This window comes from Bombus vancouverensis, chromosome 1, assembly GCF_051014615.1.
Source record: "Bombus vancouverensis nearcticus chromosome 1, iyBomVanc1_principal, whole genome shotgun sequence".
NCBI classification, from domain to species: Eukaryota; Metazoa; Arthropoda; class Insecta; order Hymenoptera; family Apidae; genus Bombus; species Bombus vancouverensis.
In genome coordinates, this window is record NC_134911.1 from 14152571 (window position 1) to 14167817 (window position 15247).

The 15247-nt window shown below is 33.4% G+C and overlaps 2 protein-coding genes and 1 long non-coding RNA gene across 10 annotated transcripts in view; 1 reads left to right on the plus strand and 2 right to left on the minus strand.

Annotated features, from left to right (window-relative positions):
* Nucleotides 1–274: 274 nt before the first annotated feature.
* On the plus strand, nt 275–11776 carry Aplip1 (JNK-interacting protein Aplip1). 4 transcript variants are annotated; one of them, XM_033327501.2, is made up of 8 exons: nt 275–523; nt 2820–3044; nt 4114–4355; nt 5046–5321; nt 5511–5663; nt 5874–6154; nt 6252–6430; nt 6871–11776. In XM_033327501.2, exons 1-8 carry the CDS (start codon nt 441–443, stop codon nt 6941–6943), a joined length of 1512 nt encoding a protein of 503 aa, XP_033183392.1. In that variant the 5' UTR covers nt 275–440; the 3' UTR covers nt 6944–11776. The 4 variants fall into 4 exon arrangements, with proteins under 4 accessions (XP_033183392.1, XP_033183394.1, XP_033183395.1 ...); XM_033327503.2 differs by having other exon boundaries at nt 276–523; nt 4135–4355; XM_033327504.2 differs by having other exon boundaries at nt 277–523; nt 2820–3032; nt 4135–4355.
* LOC117153449 (uncharacterized) lies at nt 1654–4838 on the minus strand. The gene is made up of 5 exons (XR_004463613.2): nt 4642–4838; nt 4053–4537; nt 2811–3071; nt 2181–2675; nt 1654–2063 (listed from the first exon to the last, which is right to left on the minus strand). It is a non-coding gene; the product is annotated as an uncharacterized LOC117153449 (long non-coding RNA).
* The window catches only part of LOC117153439 (uncharacterized), a 94377-nt gene continuing 89187 nt past the window's right edge, over nt 10058–15247 (minus strand). For 4 of the 5 annotated variants that reach the window (XM_033327495.2, XM_033327496.2, XM_033327494.2 and 1 more), the window contains 4 exons: nt 15133–15183; nt 15002–15045; nt 14705–14857; nt 10058–14625 (listed from right to left, as the gene is read on the minus strand). In XM_033327495.2, the coding sequence (XP_033183386.2) occupies nt 14539–14625; nt 14705–14857; nt 15002–15045; nt 15133–15183 (335 nt within the window). In that variant the 3' untranslated portion in view covers nt 10058–14538. Of the gene's footprint in view, nt 14626–14704; nt 14858–15001; nt 15046–15132; nt 15184–15247 lie in introns of those variants that run through there. The other variant, XR_004463610.2, reaches the window with a different exon arrangement.

Below are 15247 nucleotides of genomic sequence, written 5' to 3' on the forward strand. Positions count from 1 at the left end.
TTACCCTCCTGTTTCGAAGTAAAAAACTGATCGTTAGATCTCAGTACATGGTGTGTCGATATTTTTGGTTTTGCGCGTTTCAAGGTCGTCAGTTCGGATCGGGTCGGCTCGATTGAAATATTAAATCGAGGAGCTATGGTTCGCCAAGGCGTTTCGGCTTACATTCGGCCGGCTGGCTTCTCCCGTTCGATTTCCTGGCGGCGCGTTCACGGAAAATCATCGAGTGCACGCGGGGGTGTGCGCGACGCTTACCACGCAGGAATCAATAGGGCGTCGCGAGTAGCGTCGAAGCGGTGGTACTCGACCGACGTCGTCCCCAACGTCAGCGACATCTTGGCCCTAACGGTTTTCCGGGGGTCGCCGAGCAGCTCTCCATCAGGCCGTCACGGCCGCCTTCAGGACCGACCCCACGCCGTCTGTTTTTCGCTGGCTGTTGCAGAATGGCCGATACCGAATTTGAGGAATTTCGACACTATTTCGAGAGGCTTCCGCAGCATCTCAAGGCACCACTTTCCAATTACACGTGAGTACATGGCGTTCCATTCTCCTGTTTTGCCTTTCCGAATATATTCCTGTACAACGTGCGATGTCTCTGACGTTTGAAGGCGAATCGTTAGAAAGGATGGCGTGAAACGCACATCGGTGACACGTCGATGGGACATTCTATTTGTAGAGTGTATAATTTACTTGTTCTTCCTTTTTCCTTGTTTTATTAGAAAGGTAGATTTTTGAACATGTTGGCTTTTGCTACGATGACTGAATTAGGACGATCTTTGACGTAAAAGTACACCTCCTTAAATAGGGGTTGCGTTATCGACACTGTGACAAGGCTTCTGACAGTATAGTAGGTGATCGTGTTTTTTAGGGTCGAGCTGTAAGGAGCTGTAAAAATAGTAGAGACGGGATGAAATTAATTGGCAACGTTCGGTGTAAATGAACGTCTATGATATAGCATGTCTATTGTAGCAATTGTGAAATTGGGAATTAATTGTATGTGATTACAATGGGAAGAAAAGCAACCCTCTTGATTTAACTTGTAGTAGTACGATTACTTTCTTGTAGAAATACTTGTGGCCTTTTTATTAATCTGGTCTGACATAGCTTCGTCATTGCAAAATTTTAACCATTACGGAAAAGCGTCATTGTGTTTTTGTAGCTCGTTTCTGTAACTGATGATTAATTCAATACATTTCGAGTCGAGTTGCGTTAGGATTTTATTGCTTAGGGAGTAGGTTTCGACCCGATGAATCGCACATTCGGGAGGAGATTAAAGGGGTAAGGTATAAGTGCATCAAAAAGATACACTGTGGAGGCGCGGTCGATGCTGTTCCCTGTCTGTGAAATAAATTCAGTGCGGAAGAATGCAGTATATATACGACACTTGCCAAATGTTATCGTTTTCCATAAGAAAAGCTACAAATTTAATATTTCATTAAACTGATATTATGATTAAATCAAATATTACTTTACCGTTTTTAACGTTATATGTCATCTTTGATTTACTATTATAAGATTTTTCCTTTTTACTTTTACAAGTGTATAAATAACATCCTTTTACTTTGTCTCTATTTTAATCATAACAAATAACGAATTAATGTAGAGATCTTAAACACAAAAATATAAAAATGAAGTATCTCCTTTATTGCTACTAATAAGTCAAATCTATAAATCAAATGGTATTTTCGCAAGTGATCAACCGTGATTTGAAAATGCAAAATGTGCGTAAAAATTTTATTTATTTACGGTCAACGATACTCGATGCAATGGCAAGATAGAATGAAATAAAATCAATTGGAGTCTATCGTATACGTGAAACGATTTCCACTTTAGCTGTCAGTCATGATTACTTGCCTTTTGTACAAAACAAGCACGCGCTATTAATGGACCAGTCACGACTCAGTTTTTATCGTTAATTATCTAATCTGTCGTCCCCATTTCTTTACAGCAACGAATTGATTATAAGTTTCGAGGTTCGTAAATAGAATCGGATTTAAAATGACTGACCATCTCTCCGTTTTCGATAATAATAAATAATTATATTTATAAAACAACCGTTATATTTTCTAGAAAAATAAAATATAATTTTTCATATAACTGTTGGGCGATATGAACATTGAAGTTTGTAGAAGATACGTATACATATACCGCAAACCACAAGATTAAAATAACACGTCGTTTACCTGTTGGACAATGGTATCCGAGTATTTCTTAGTCGCGAAACGTTTCCTGGCATTTCCGATCTGTCAACTTTGATTCACTGGCTTTTTAAATAGATAATACTTTAACAGAAGACGTATTAAAACACGACATATTATTTTTGTTACGAAGTTTCAATTGATTCTGATATTCGTTGAATATGACATAAAAGATCTTACTTATTCCCTAGAAACGAAAATATACCTTTCATATTATCCGTTGTATAACAAGAACGTCATTTTTATATTATAAAACATTTAATTATTTAGTAGAAAAATTAATCTAAAGAATATATCATTCATCTACATGATATAAGATTCACTAACAGTTGTATAGTCGATTCCCTGGTATATACAAACATAGACTTTCCAGATACAGCTCCTGTTATCATTACATTCTCATTCTGTTAATATCATCCTCCTGCTTTCTCAATTTCTTAGTTTCACGCTTAAAACTTCTTCGTGTCTCACTCTTTGCCTCTAAAATTAATCAAGAATTTAATATAATGATCATTGCTGGTGTTTGGTAAGAACATTAGTAACATTTGATCTTTGCTCTTAAAAGTTTTATATTTTAAATGATCAATTTCAATAATTAATACTGCGAACTATTACTGAAAACAGGCTCGTTCACGATGTGATGATAGACGATTCACCGACCTCGTCGCAGGATAGCGACCCAGAGGTCGAGAGATCTTGCGATGGAGTCGCAGGCGATTCCGAGGACGAGGAAGTGGTGGTCATTCATCGGCACGAGAATCAGAGCGGACACACTTCCGGTGACGATAGCGAAGATCTCGATCACAACTGTTCCATCGTCGCTGATAGCGACTTTAGGTTGGTAACATCGTAAGTGCACACTACTTCTCTTTTGGCCTGCGAACATATAAATTCCATAGATCAATATTTCTGATTCAAGACTGTGGAATTGAAAAATTATCGAGAGATCGTGCAATTTTTGTTTAAGTCAGAATTTTCCTCTAAAAATTATAATGATATTGATATAAGCGTAAATCAAAGTGGCAATTTTAACTAACTCGTCTTGAATTTTGTTCGAGATAATCAGAGGACTCCTTGCTCATGAGAAATTAACTCAAAGAATAGATTGAATTTTAGTTATAATTTTCGAAATGAGTAGGCAAGCCTCTAATTATTTCCAACCATATGTCATGTTCAATAAATTACGTGTCGTTTGATATTAAACAATTTAGATGGCCTGTTTAAATTCAAATTTAAATTTAGTCGTGCATCTATGTTTCCTCTTTGAATGCAACTTCTTGTAATTTCTGCATGCAAGAAGTTTTTGTTCCTCTATTAATTTAAACATTTCCAATTAAATCTTTATAGATGTACAAGGTTACAATTATTTTTAAGCACTCGTTATTCTTTCCAAGAAAAATAGCTATCGATATTTTTTTAATTTTAGAAATGCTACTATGGTAAAGGCAAATTTGCACGTCGATTTACTTATGACTAGGATAGTGACTCGTGCAGTGCGTTCCAGTGTCATCTGTGTATCCTCTTGCATCTCCTGAAGAAATGATCTCCCCCTGTCGTTAAAGCATTGAGAACAGATTACATAACATCAGGCACTATACGCGATAGGATCTGAAATTGCGTGCGATATAGACCGACAAATGAAATGAAATTTATTACAATAAAAAGGAAAAACGAATGACCATTCCGCTGATTGATTAAACAGAAAAGATATAAGCATGCAAGGATACGAGTGTCGTGGTGCTTTTGTGTAAAGAAACAAATTTTGTTATCCGTTCTCAATCGTGATGGGAATTTATTAGTGGCACTCACTATTGTGGAAACCCAATTAGAGAGAAAAAGAAAGTAAAATCTACACACTTTAAATGGCATGGTGAAAGGTAGCTTAGCTCACTACACGACTACCCTTGGGTGACATTAGCTTGTTCGGTGGACTGAGCAGCAGGGGTCGATCGGCAGGCGTCGGTGGACCGGGCCCTGGTGGAGGTAGCGCTGCCGGAACCGGTAACGGTGGTAGAGATAGCGTAGTCAGCGACGTCGGGGATTCCTGTTCGAGTCTGAGTTCCTGGCCGACACCTGAACATGTACCCTCGAATCGTCCTGGAAGTGGTAGCACCGAGCGCAGACGTCGGAGATTACCGGAAATTCCTAAAACGAAGAAATGTAAGAAACTTAAAACTGTAAATATCGATATACATATATACATATACATATGTTTAACCCTTTAGACATAATATCACCCAGTAACTATTAAATCCTTCTTAAATTACGTATTATAGAACTGTAGTAGTCATAATAGTTCATCAGAGACAATTCAGCTTTGTTCATGGTTTTTTCTTCCATTCCTTTGTAAATCAAAAAGATAGGTTATAATAGATATAGAATAAAATTGCTACAATATTTTATACTATAAAAGGTCAGTGAGGAAAAGATTGTTACGCTATGATACCTTGGCAACGTGACCCTCAATGTGTAACACGATCCATCGCGAATCAGCCTTATCTTTTGCGTTTCTCATCATCTGTTTTGATTCACTGATCTTGACGATACCATGCATTCAACCGCAGAATCGACGACCGCAACCAAAGAAAATCCATAATGACATCTAACTTACGTCACGTCACTTGTTGAAGATACATATAACTGAGACTTATTGACCTGTGATCACATTTGTACTAATATGCGTCGAACGCATTATGAGTAGTCTATCATTGTTTATACATGAAAATTAAACATGTTAAATTTACATGATTTGAAGTACCTGCTCATTCGGGAAGAAGGTAGCCATTTATTAATTATTCAAATTGCTTGAATAAATTTATTTGTTTTGTAAAATATTTGCTTTTTTTTTAGCTCTGTCTATCGGTCAGACGTCTACGCAGTCGTCATCGTCTCTGGCAGATGAATTGAATGCAGCAACTGGTTCGAGTTCTAGCCGGCCGCATTTAGTCTTACGAAAATGTCACTCGAGGCTTCGTCATGAGGATAGTTCACCTGACAGCGAGCGAATGGCTACTGACAGTGGTCATTCCACTGCCCATTCGCCGGAAAATGGACCGAAAAGTGTGTCGCCGATTCCCTGTAACACGTTACAGAACACTGACTCTGTTTCGCCGAGTAGTACACCAGGTGATTTTTTCCTCGATATCATTCTCGTAAATTATATATAAATATTTTACTTAGTTTTACTTGGTCGTGTGTTTCGTGCTAAGAGTTTCTATTTGTTTCTCATACGATGAAATGTCATTGTTCATTGCAACTTTCAATACAATTTTACATTATAATTTCCATTATATTTGTTTCCGTGTTGCTTCGAAGGAAGCGGTGGTGTGCCTTTTACTCAATTAGAGCTGTTGGAGGCGACGCATCGAGGATTGCACAAATTCGTACCAAGACATCATGATGAGATCGACCTCGAAATCGGTGATCCTATTTACGTTCAGAAAGAGGCTGACGATCTATGGTGTGAAGGTTCGAATATTCTTTGACTCTTAGGTTTGACCAACCCGTTCTTTATCTTGAGCAATCACACAAAATTTTAATTATTCCTAGATAAGATCAAGGAAACTCTTCTTATGACATAATGTTGAACAATCTGAAATTCAAGTTAAAGAACATCAATGACAATGAACTTGTTAGTAATGATTGATATATGTTTATATGTTTGTGTTCGTATTGAAGGTGTGAATCTGAGAACAGGTCGCCAAGGTATCTTCCCCTCGGCTTACGCGGTCGACATGGATTACAGTGACTTTGATCCCTCGGCGCCGAAGGTGAAGAGGGAAAGATACCTTCTTGGTTATTTGGGATCTGTGGAGACATTGGCGCATAAAGGCACTGGTGTCGTTTGTCAAGCAGTTCGAAGAATTGTCGGAAACTCGCAAGAATCTCCCGTTTCACAAAGCTGTATCTTGGAAGTGTCCGATCAGGGTCTTCGAATGGTCGATAGAAGTAAACCACGGGTATATTCAAGATTTAAAAGTTCTTCTTAAATTTCCTTCTCCATCGTATCTATTCTTTCCTTTTCTTTTAAACAAATGGTACGCTATGTTTTTGCAGAAGAATCAAGGACCCTGTCACGATTATTTCTACTCGCTTAAGAATGTTTCATTTTGCGCGTTTCATCCTCGTGATCATCGCTACCTCGGCTTCATCACGAAGCATCCTACCTTGCAAAGGTTCGCTTGCCACGTTTTCATCGGTCAAGAATCTACGAGGCCCGTTGCCGAAGCCGTCGGGTATGCATTTCCCTGTACTTTCTTATTGTCAATTTGTTTTTATTATAATTCATAATTTCATTTAACCCCTTTACTCACAACATAAAATCGTACTCATGAGAATTCCTTTCTTGATTCAATAAAGATAGATTACGTTCAGAACTCTATCTTCAGTTTCAATTCCTTAGACCGAGAATGTTAAATAAAAGTTGTATTATAGCAATAAATAGTTACTGTTTAGTCATGAACCAACTAAATCATTCTTGTAATTAAAGGACAAGGGGTTAATTTCACGACTGAATTAAAACAAATTTTTCTTTATCGGCCGTAACGTTATGTAATTTAAATTGTTCTCTTCATTGAACATTATAAGCCACCGTATAAACCAACGTTCGTTTCAAACCACCTACGATTGTTAAAAAGGTTACTGATATGTAAGTATATTATGTTTTCTTTCGTAGGCGTGCTTTCCATCGGTTCTACACGAAGTTCATCGAGACTGCTTTCCCGATAGAGGATATCTATATCGAATAGATTGTACTGCTGGCCTGTCGTATAGCGGCTACGGAGGAAAAGATAAATCTCACATTCCTTTGTCCCTTGTACATACTGCCCTTAGTTGTAGATATTATAAAAGAAAAATGATAGACGCGAATCAAACACCCAATTTATGTACATATACATATATGCATATACATGTACACATAAGTACTTACCTGTATGTAGACCTATATGTATGTACATATATCTGTATGTATCGAGCAATTTCGGGAAGCGTCACGTCGGGACCGATTATTCAATGCCATCTATTGTTTCCACATATTCAATTTATTATTTATATTTCTTGTTTTTTATTAATTATTAAATTTAATCTATTATTTATATATTTTTTAATTTATCATTTCTACAGATCTCGACCGTTTTCCATTATCTCATCCATCCATCCTGCCTTCACCACTTTCCATTTATGCACGAATCAATCCATAGTTCCTGTGAGGCAATTTCATTAGTCGCGAAATCATTTTTCCTCGCTTTCATTACGTTTTGTTACTACGATGGGATGCGGCGACTTAAACTCCGGGTGAAAAATCTTTAATATTTGAATAACGTACACTAATTACTTACCAGATAAGAATTAATCGTTAACCTTTCGATCCTTCGACCAAGATATCCGTATAGCGACACATAGAACGAGACAAAACCGACAATAGTGTGGATCGTTCCAACATTTTATTTCAGAATAAAAAAAATGGTAGCGAACAAAATTTCAGTTTGAATTTCTTTTGTCGTGCGCGTGTAGAACGACCGATTCATTGCTTTCAACCGTATAAACGTTTCGAATTTGCTCCGAATTACGTTTAAATCGTGGCAACGAAAGAATATCGTTTTCTTCAAAAAAGAAAAAGGAAAGGAAACGATCTCCAAACGCGCCAAGAGATATTATTATCGTATCGTATTTAGAGACACGTCTATTTTTCTATCTTTCTTTCTGAAAGAATCGTTAATTATAGATTGCGTTGTAAACGATAAGGCTTTAACGTTTTACGATCTTATTCGATTCCGCGACCTCCGGATGATTCGAATCGCAAAACGACGATTGAAACGCACATTGGCCTCCCTGAATCTTGATTATTATTATCGATTGTACTGCGTTACAGCGTTTCGCGAACTTTCATGCAGTACGAATCAAATCGCACGCACCGAACGATAAAAGGTCGATCTATAAATATAAACAATGAATAAGAATGAAAGGTATATATAAAACAGTCGCGATTATTAATTTGTACCATACTTATTATAATGTTCGATCGTGAGTCTCATGATAAGTCTCGTAATACGAAAATTCTTTGACATCCTTCGTTGTATCGCTTTTGTCAACGAAAATACTCTTAGATTGGTGCATATGAAATGTCGTTGATGGGATGACCCATTAAATTTTGTCTTATTGCCAATTATCAACTACAAATAAGAAGAGGAAATTTATTATAAATCAAGTATATGTAACGTTAAGGCGATTTACATATTTAAAACATCACAACCTTATTATTGGCCGTCACGAATAATTATAATATTCGTATAATTTTCTTATATACCATGAAAGCTACTGTATACATATATGTATTTACCATTTGGAGAAGGACGTGATATTCCCTATTTCATCTTAAAAGAAATTGTAACAGCTTCACCTCAAGACCTTTTGAATTTTAGAACTGATAATTCTCATAAACCTAAAATAATAAATAATAGATAATGAATCATGTGGAAATTACTTGAATTAAATATGTGGTATTTTGAAGAAATTACATATTTTTAAAGTTTTATTTGAAAAAAACGACATTTTATATGTAGCAACCAATACAATTACTAATATTGCTCTTCGAGTTTCTTTTTTTTTCTGTATATGTTAAAAATGAATCAGTCTCGTTATAGGTGTCATTTAGTTTAGATGATTACGTGCTTGGGATTTGATCCACGCTGTACACGTATTGAACAACTCAGTTACACACAGTATGTTGAATAAAAATTGAGAGACAAACTGCAGTGCTTACTCATTACTAAGAGACTCTTGTCTGCACCATCGTCTATCAAATATACGTGCCTTTGATTGAGATCGCCTCGAGTATCGTGCCTTTACGATTATTTTCTCATACAGGTACAAATTAATATCATCCGCGTGTGTATAACTCATTATTACTTACTCTTGAATTTTTTCATGAACTGCATCGTCGAGTTAGAATAAAAAGGTGCGTGATGCAAAAAACCATACTTTGACTACATTTATGTCCGTTACCTTTAAAACTTGATTAAAAAGAAACGTAGATTTACTTATGACAAAAGGAAGAAAAGGAAATATCGTTGATCATTTATGGAAAGTGAAACCTATATTTATCGTTCTATCTTTCGATTTGAGGTTTTTCGATGTTTTCGTCGTCGAGATATTCGATTGGGAATTCGATTAGAACCTTCACTCGATAAAAAATCATAAATTAAGGTTGCAACTTTTCAATAGCTATACAGAGGAATGAATCCTTGTTATCGATCGTGATTTTTTCTTTCTTTTTTAATCTCATGATAAGGTAAATGGGCAAAATGCCTTGTTTACCAAGTTACCAAACATACACGCTTTGTTCGTTCGTGTACTATAAGTATGTACATACCTACATTGGAAGCGCTGGCCAAATTGTTCTTTTCTGACAGTCATGATCTAAATGAATCCTATATGCTTAGCAGAACTCTTTACTTATTTCTTAGTTAGATGAATGCTCAGAAGAAAAAAGCAAAGAAAAAAAAACAAGAGAACAACAGAATGTTTAAGAATAGCAGAATTCTATGGGGACAAATAATGTGTTATAAACTAGCAGGAAAATAATCACAGTCCAGCAAGAACATGAAGAAATACTGTCAGTTATGTTGACAGTGTTTAATGTGATAATGTCTGTAATACTTTGCAGGGCGGCCAGTCTTGCAGTTACTTTAAGATCCTGTTATGTAATAAATATAAACTTATCATTTTAAATATTTTATTATCTTACTGTACTTTCTGTTTTGTTTTTATTGAAACAATTAAATATACTGAGGAACGCATATCGATGCTATGAAATAGACAGGACATTAGGATTAAAATACATATTTGAACGAGGGTTGCAATGTTTGCAATTTTTTCATATAATTTCTACATATATTTATCCCAGGCAGTATTATTTACAAAAATGTTATGCTTTCTACAAAGTCTTGATAATTCAGTCTTGACACAAGTTATACGTGTACATTATTCCAATTGTTATAATATTTCAGTATTGAATATACTAAGAATTTATCTTTTTTTCATCCCATTATTTATGCTTCTCTATATATGTGTTTCGTTTTTGTATTATCATTTAATCATATTTAATTTATTTGGAAACAAAAATTAGGAAATGATTACTGCAAGAATGCGATCTACTAGATATACAATCTTAAGACCAATTTTTAATGCTAATCATGTAAACAAAAAGACAAAAATTTAATTCAATCATGTTTAACATCTTTTTTGCTTTAATTTTGTTTCATTAAACAGCGGAAAACGAGTCCCTCGAAATTAATGTTTGTATACATGGTAAACTCTTGTCTTTAGATTCATTCATTTCAATATCTATGCTGCACTGAACAACGCGACTGTAAACATTTTTATAAATTTCTGCATGAATCTCCTCATCGTGCACAGTAATATCAATTCTTTTTCTCAATTTGAAAAAACAGAGAAACGGAATTCAGTTATATTTTCTATCATTCTTTGGCAATCTACGAAGAGCTATACACCTCCAATATTACAAGTTTCTTATAATTCTCAACACCTTGCTTTGATTATCATTCACCAATATCAACATATTCGAATTGGGTATAAATATATATACATAAAAACGTGGATATAAAATTAATATAAAAGTATTCAGGTCATATACATATACGAATGTGAAAGTACTTAATAAAGATATACGATAACTGTAATTAAACAGTTATATAACTTTTATTATGCTTTCATGTAATGTGCAAAGTGTAGTATAATTTGGAGGCGCATTTCTCTTCAAAGAAGCTCATAAAAAGCGAATTACATTCGCAGGTATCCTAATAGCTACGGCGAAATTTACATAGTGTTCGATAAGTTTTCGAGAGCACCGAAGTTAAAAGCTAAATTAGCCTGTACAATGATGCTTAGTCGGTAATTAATTCTGTACACACAATACGAATGCGAATATATGTGTCGTTTTTATTTCATTACATAGTGAAATGAGAAAAAGAATAGGAACTAATATTTCCAATTTTCGTGTCAAAGTACAACTGTGCAAGCTTGAAAAAAGAAAAAAAGAAGAATATATATATATATCTGACAATAGAAAACGACTCACATATTGCATGATGGAGATTTTAATTTAAATTATTAGTTTTCAGTATTTCTAAAAAGTAATGATTAATATATTACTATGCGGTTACCTTACGCAGAAGCGTAATACTGTCATCATAAAGTTCAACTTTCTTTTTCCTCCTTTCTTTCTCGTTTTCTCCCTCTCTCTCTCCCTCTCTCTATCTCTCTTCTTCTTCGTTTCCATTTTTACAAACAAGATTACGGAGAGACGATCGCTTTACATAAAAATTTTTGACATTGCTTGCACAGCAAATCAATATTGTAATTCGATCATACAATAATTCGAAAATTGTCATTTTACTTGTAAAGATATATGTATAGAAATGTACAAGAAGGATGTATAACACAATCGTGTTGAATTGTGCTATGTTATCTTACAGAAAGAAATTGTAAAAATCACTAATGTGCAAACAGCAGAGTATAAAATATAATAAAGGTAGTATTTACAGTATTATAAGATTAAATATATAGCGAATCCTGTAGTGCCATCTGTTTATGTCACGTTTTGTTCATTTTGTAACATATTTTCTGATCGAGTAAAGATTTTGATTTCTATTTGATGAGGCAGGTTTGTAATTTTCTTTCATACCAAATGACTATTACATATTCTTTCACTGCCATTAATAAATGTTCATATAAATACGAATTATATATTGTTATCTTATTACAAGGCTTCAAGAAACACATAAAAGTCACTTATATGTATTATAATATTTTTAATTAACAAGATATAATAGATACTACATAAATTAACCAATTTGTAATTGGTTCAATAACAATTAATTGTAGAAATATCATTTCTATGCATACTTTTTTTAGACATACAAAACATGAGCACGGTGGCTAAGCACAAAATGCATCACCAAGAATCATAAAACATATGAACAATTTGCTTGATAAATTAAAGGGATCAAGAGTGACACTAAACATAGACACTTTAAATTTGCTATTTGTACTATGATGATAATGACAAATTGGAAAATCTGCCATTCACTTAACTAAACACCCCCATAATATAATGATTACACGCGGGATCATTTATATCTTTACTAACAGTATGATAGTATGTAAAAAAGTTTAGATTCTTATCAACGTCAAGCGATCATGAGGTAAGAATAGTCGAACTCTCTTAACCATAAAAATGAGCATAGTTTATATCTTAATATATTATACTTTTCTTAATATATTATACATTTATATATCATAACTCTAGATGAAAATGAAAATAGAACGACGATCTACCTCAATACGCTTGACATCGATGTCAATGACATAAAAACGAGTTAACGATCATTTTTTTTACAATGAACATGATGTATACACATATATGTAGATAATTATACGCAGATAATTACCCTTTTTTCGTAATTTCATAAATCTTATTTGTACAAAGCATCGTTCAAAGATAATCAGGATAAATACATAATCTATATTAACTTTTGCTAAGTCATCAAGCACATAAAATAATATAAATTGTATTCTCTGATTTGAGTCTACTCGAATATTGTTACTTTAAAAAATATCATTTGTACAATGCTTTGTCGTCATATTTCAAAATACGAATTTACGTTAAAAAAGGGGTGATGGTTGCATGAACATTAGAAGATTATTTGTAAATTACGACTCTAAAATCCTACCTATCATCATAACTCGTATCAGTAGGTAGGAGCATGAAAAACTCTTTAGTGTATTTAAGAAATAGCACATGAACTGTAAATAGATATACAACATGAATGAATGATGAACAATACACAAAGAACAGAAGAAAACGGCCTAAAAGGAAACGTATTTCCTTAATCGGTAATACGATCAATAAAATATTCGAAATTCTTATTTACAATCTATCAGCCTTATTGATACTTGTACATAGGAAAATGGGACTAAAATGATATACATATTATTCATATGTATTGAATACGTCCATAATGTATAATTTTTCCTGTGCACAATTTCATTTTGTATATTTTAACATTCTTTTTACATTCAATGGCAAATTCATTTGCCTGATTATGCTACTTATGGATGGATAATGAGACCAATAAAATCTAAAAGTTCGTCATAAATGACGATCGCAAACACGAAATATAACATTGATTTACGTATATATACAATGGAATTGAACTCTCTCAAAAAATTTGTAAAAATAACGAGTTAATGCGTCAAATGCTTAAAAGTGCATATGTATGTCACAAGTAGTATATACATGAATAGAGAAATAATAAGCAATCCACACAATTTTAGAAATTGTTTTAGGAAAAAAAGAAATCGATAAGAGTCGAAACGTTTATAGTTAATATGTGATTGTTACTATTTTCAAGTAACAATAATAAAAGCTACATACAATTATGTATCTAATATTCCTTTTATAATATATTCTTTTTTAAAGACATAGTTTTTTTCGTTCAAAACAGAAATTTTGTACTACCATCTTGCTTTTATTAGTATAGATTAAATCGAATTTCGATAATTAGTACAATTTAAACAGAATTGGTGAAATCCATTCATACATATACATATTCTAGTCTATTCGACGTAGAAATAGTTTTCGTTCTCAATCGAGAACAACGGGTGAGCACAAACGGTCCTGAAGGCTAAAGAAATAGTGTGTCCATCCAAAATTGGTTTTACACTATACACAAGTTTACTATGATAAAATTTGAAAACTGCGCAACACTGGACCTTGAAAAATGTAAAACACGCTCACCACTTACAATACATAAATTGTTCATATTTACGCCAAACATTAGGCGATGTGTAGTGCGTTTTAAAAATTCTGCATACACACGACGTAAAGTATCTTAATTAAATAGTTTGTTTTCTACTTGCAATGCTTTTTCTTCTTAGTTCAATTTGAAAACAAAATATTGAAATTCTTTCAACTGACACTTTATTTTCACTAGATGTCTCTGATAATAAATATTATTATCTCTTCTTAAATCATAGAACGGAAATCGACCTCGCTATATTGTTGGATTGTTATTACATGTTCTTTCACTTTATCGTTGTGTCATTGATAGACGAATAAGTTATTGTAAACTTCATTGGAATATTCAGTGCGATGGATGTGCAACAACACGCACATCATTACCAACTGTATACTTCTTCTCAGTATACTTATCTTTTAATTATTATGAACTTGGTGAAATAAAACTATCCTTCTTAAAGGAACAATTTGCTAAATTTAGAAGTATTTTTGAAACTGTGTTGTAGGCATTCCCGAAAATTTTTATACACCAATATTGTGTTTTATGTTTATTTGCATATGATCTTGTTGTAGTGTTTCAAGAATTTGTTTCTGCTTATTATGTTCTGCCTAAAATTCAAAATAAAAAGTTGCGATTAATTTTTTAAAAATAAAGTGCATTAAGAAGAAATTGTTTTTTTATCCATACCTGTATGGACCCCATTTGTGGTGTTAAACTTTCCCTTTTTGCTCGTAAAACTGGATTTTTCAGGTCTCTTTCTATATTATTGAGCTCCGATTCTTGTAATGCTATGCTATTCATGAGTTGGAGATGTTTCCTTTTTATCTCTTTATTGATAATCTATTATAAAATTAATAATAATCGATATATTTTATTTTATTTTATTTATTCTAAGTCCGTGCCTTTTGGCTTTGGACGACTTTCGGAATAATCGATATATATTCTGTAATACTATACCAAACATTTTTAACAATCTACACTTACATTGTTATCAGGTAGTTGTTGTACTTGCGTTTCATTGAAGGGATCTGAAATATTAAAAAAAAAAAGTAATTTGAAAAATTCACCTGGATACGTATTTATATTGTATAATAAATAAGTATATATATACTTACTTTCAAGAATCGGTACATATCTTAAATCATCAATTATTTTCATTATAATATCTGGAAAAGATTTTAAATTATCATTTATTGAAACCTAACGTAAACAAAAAAAACCACAAAAGTA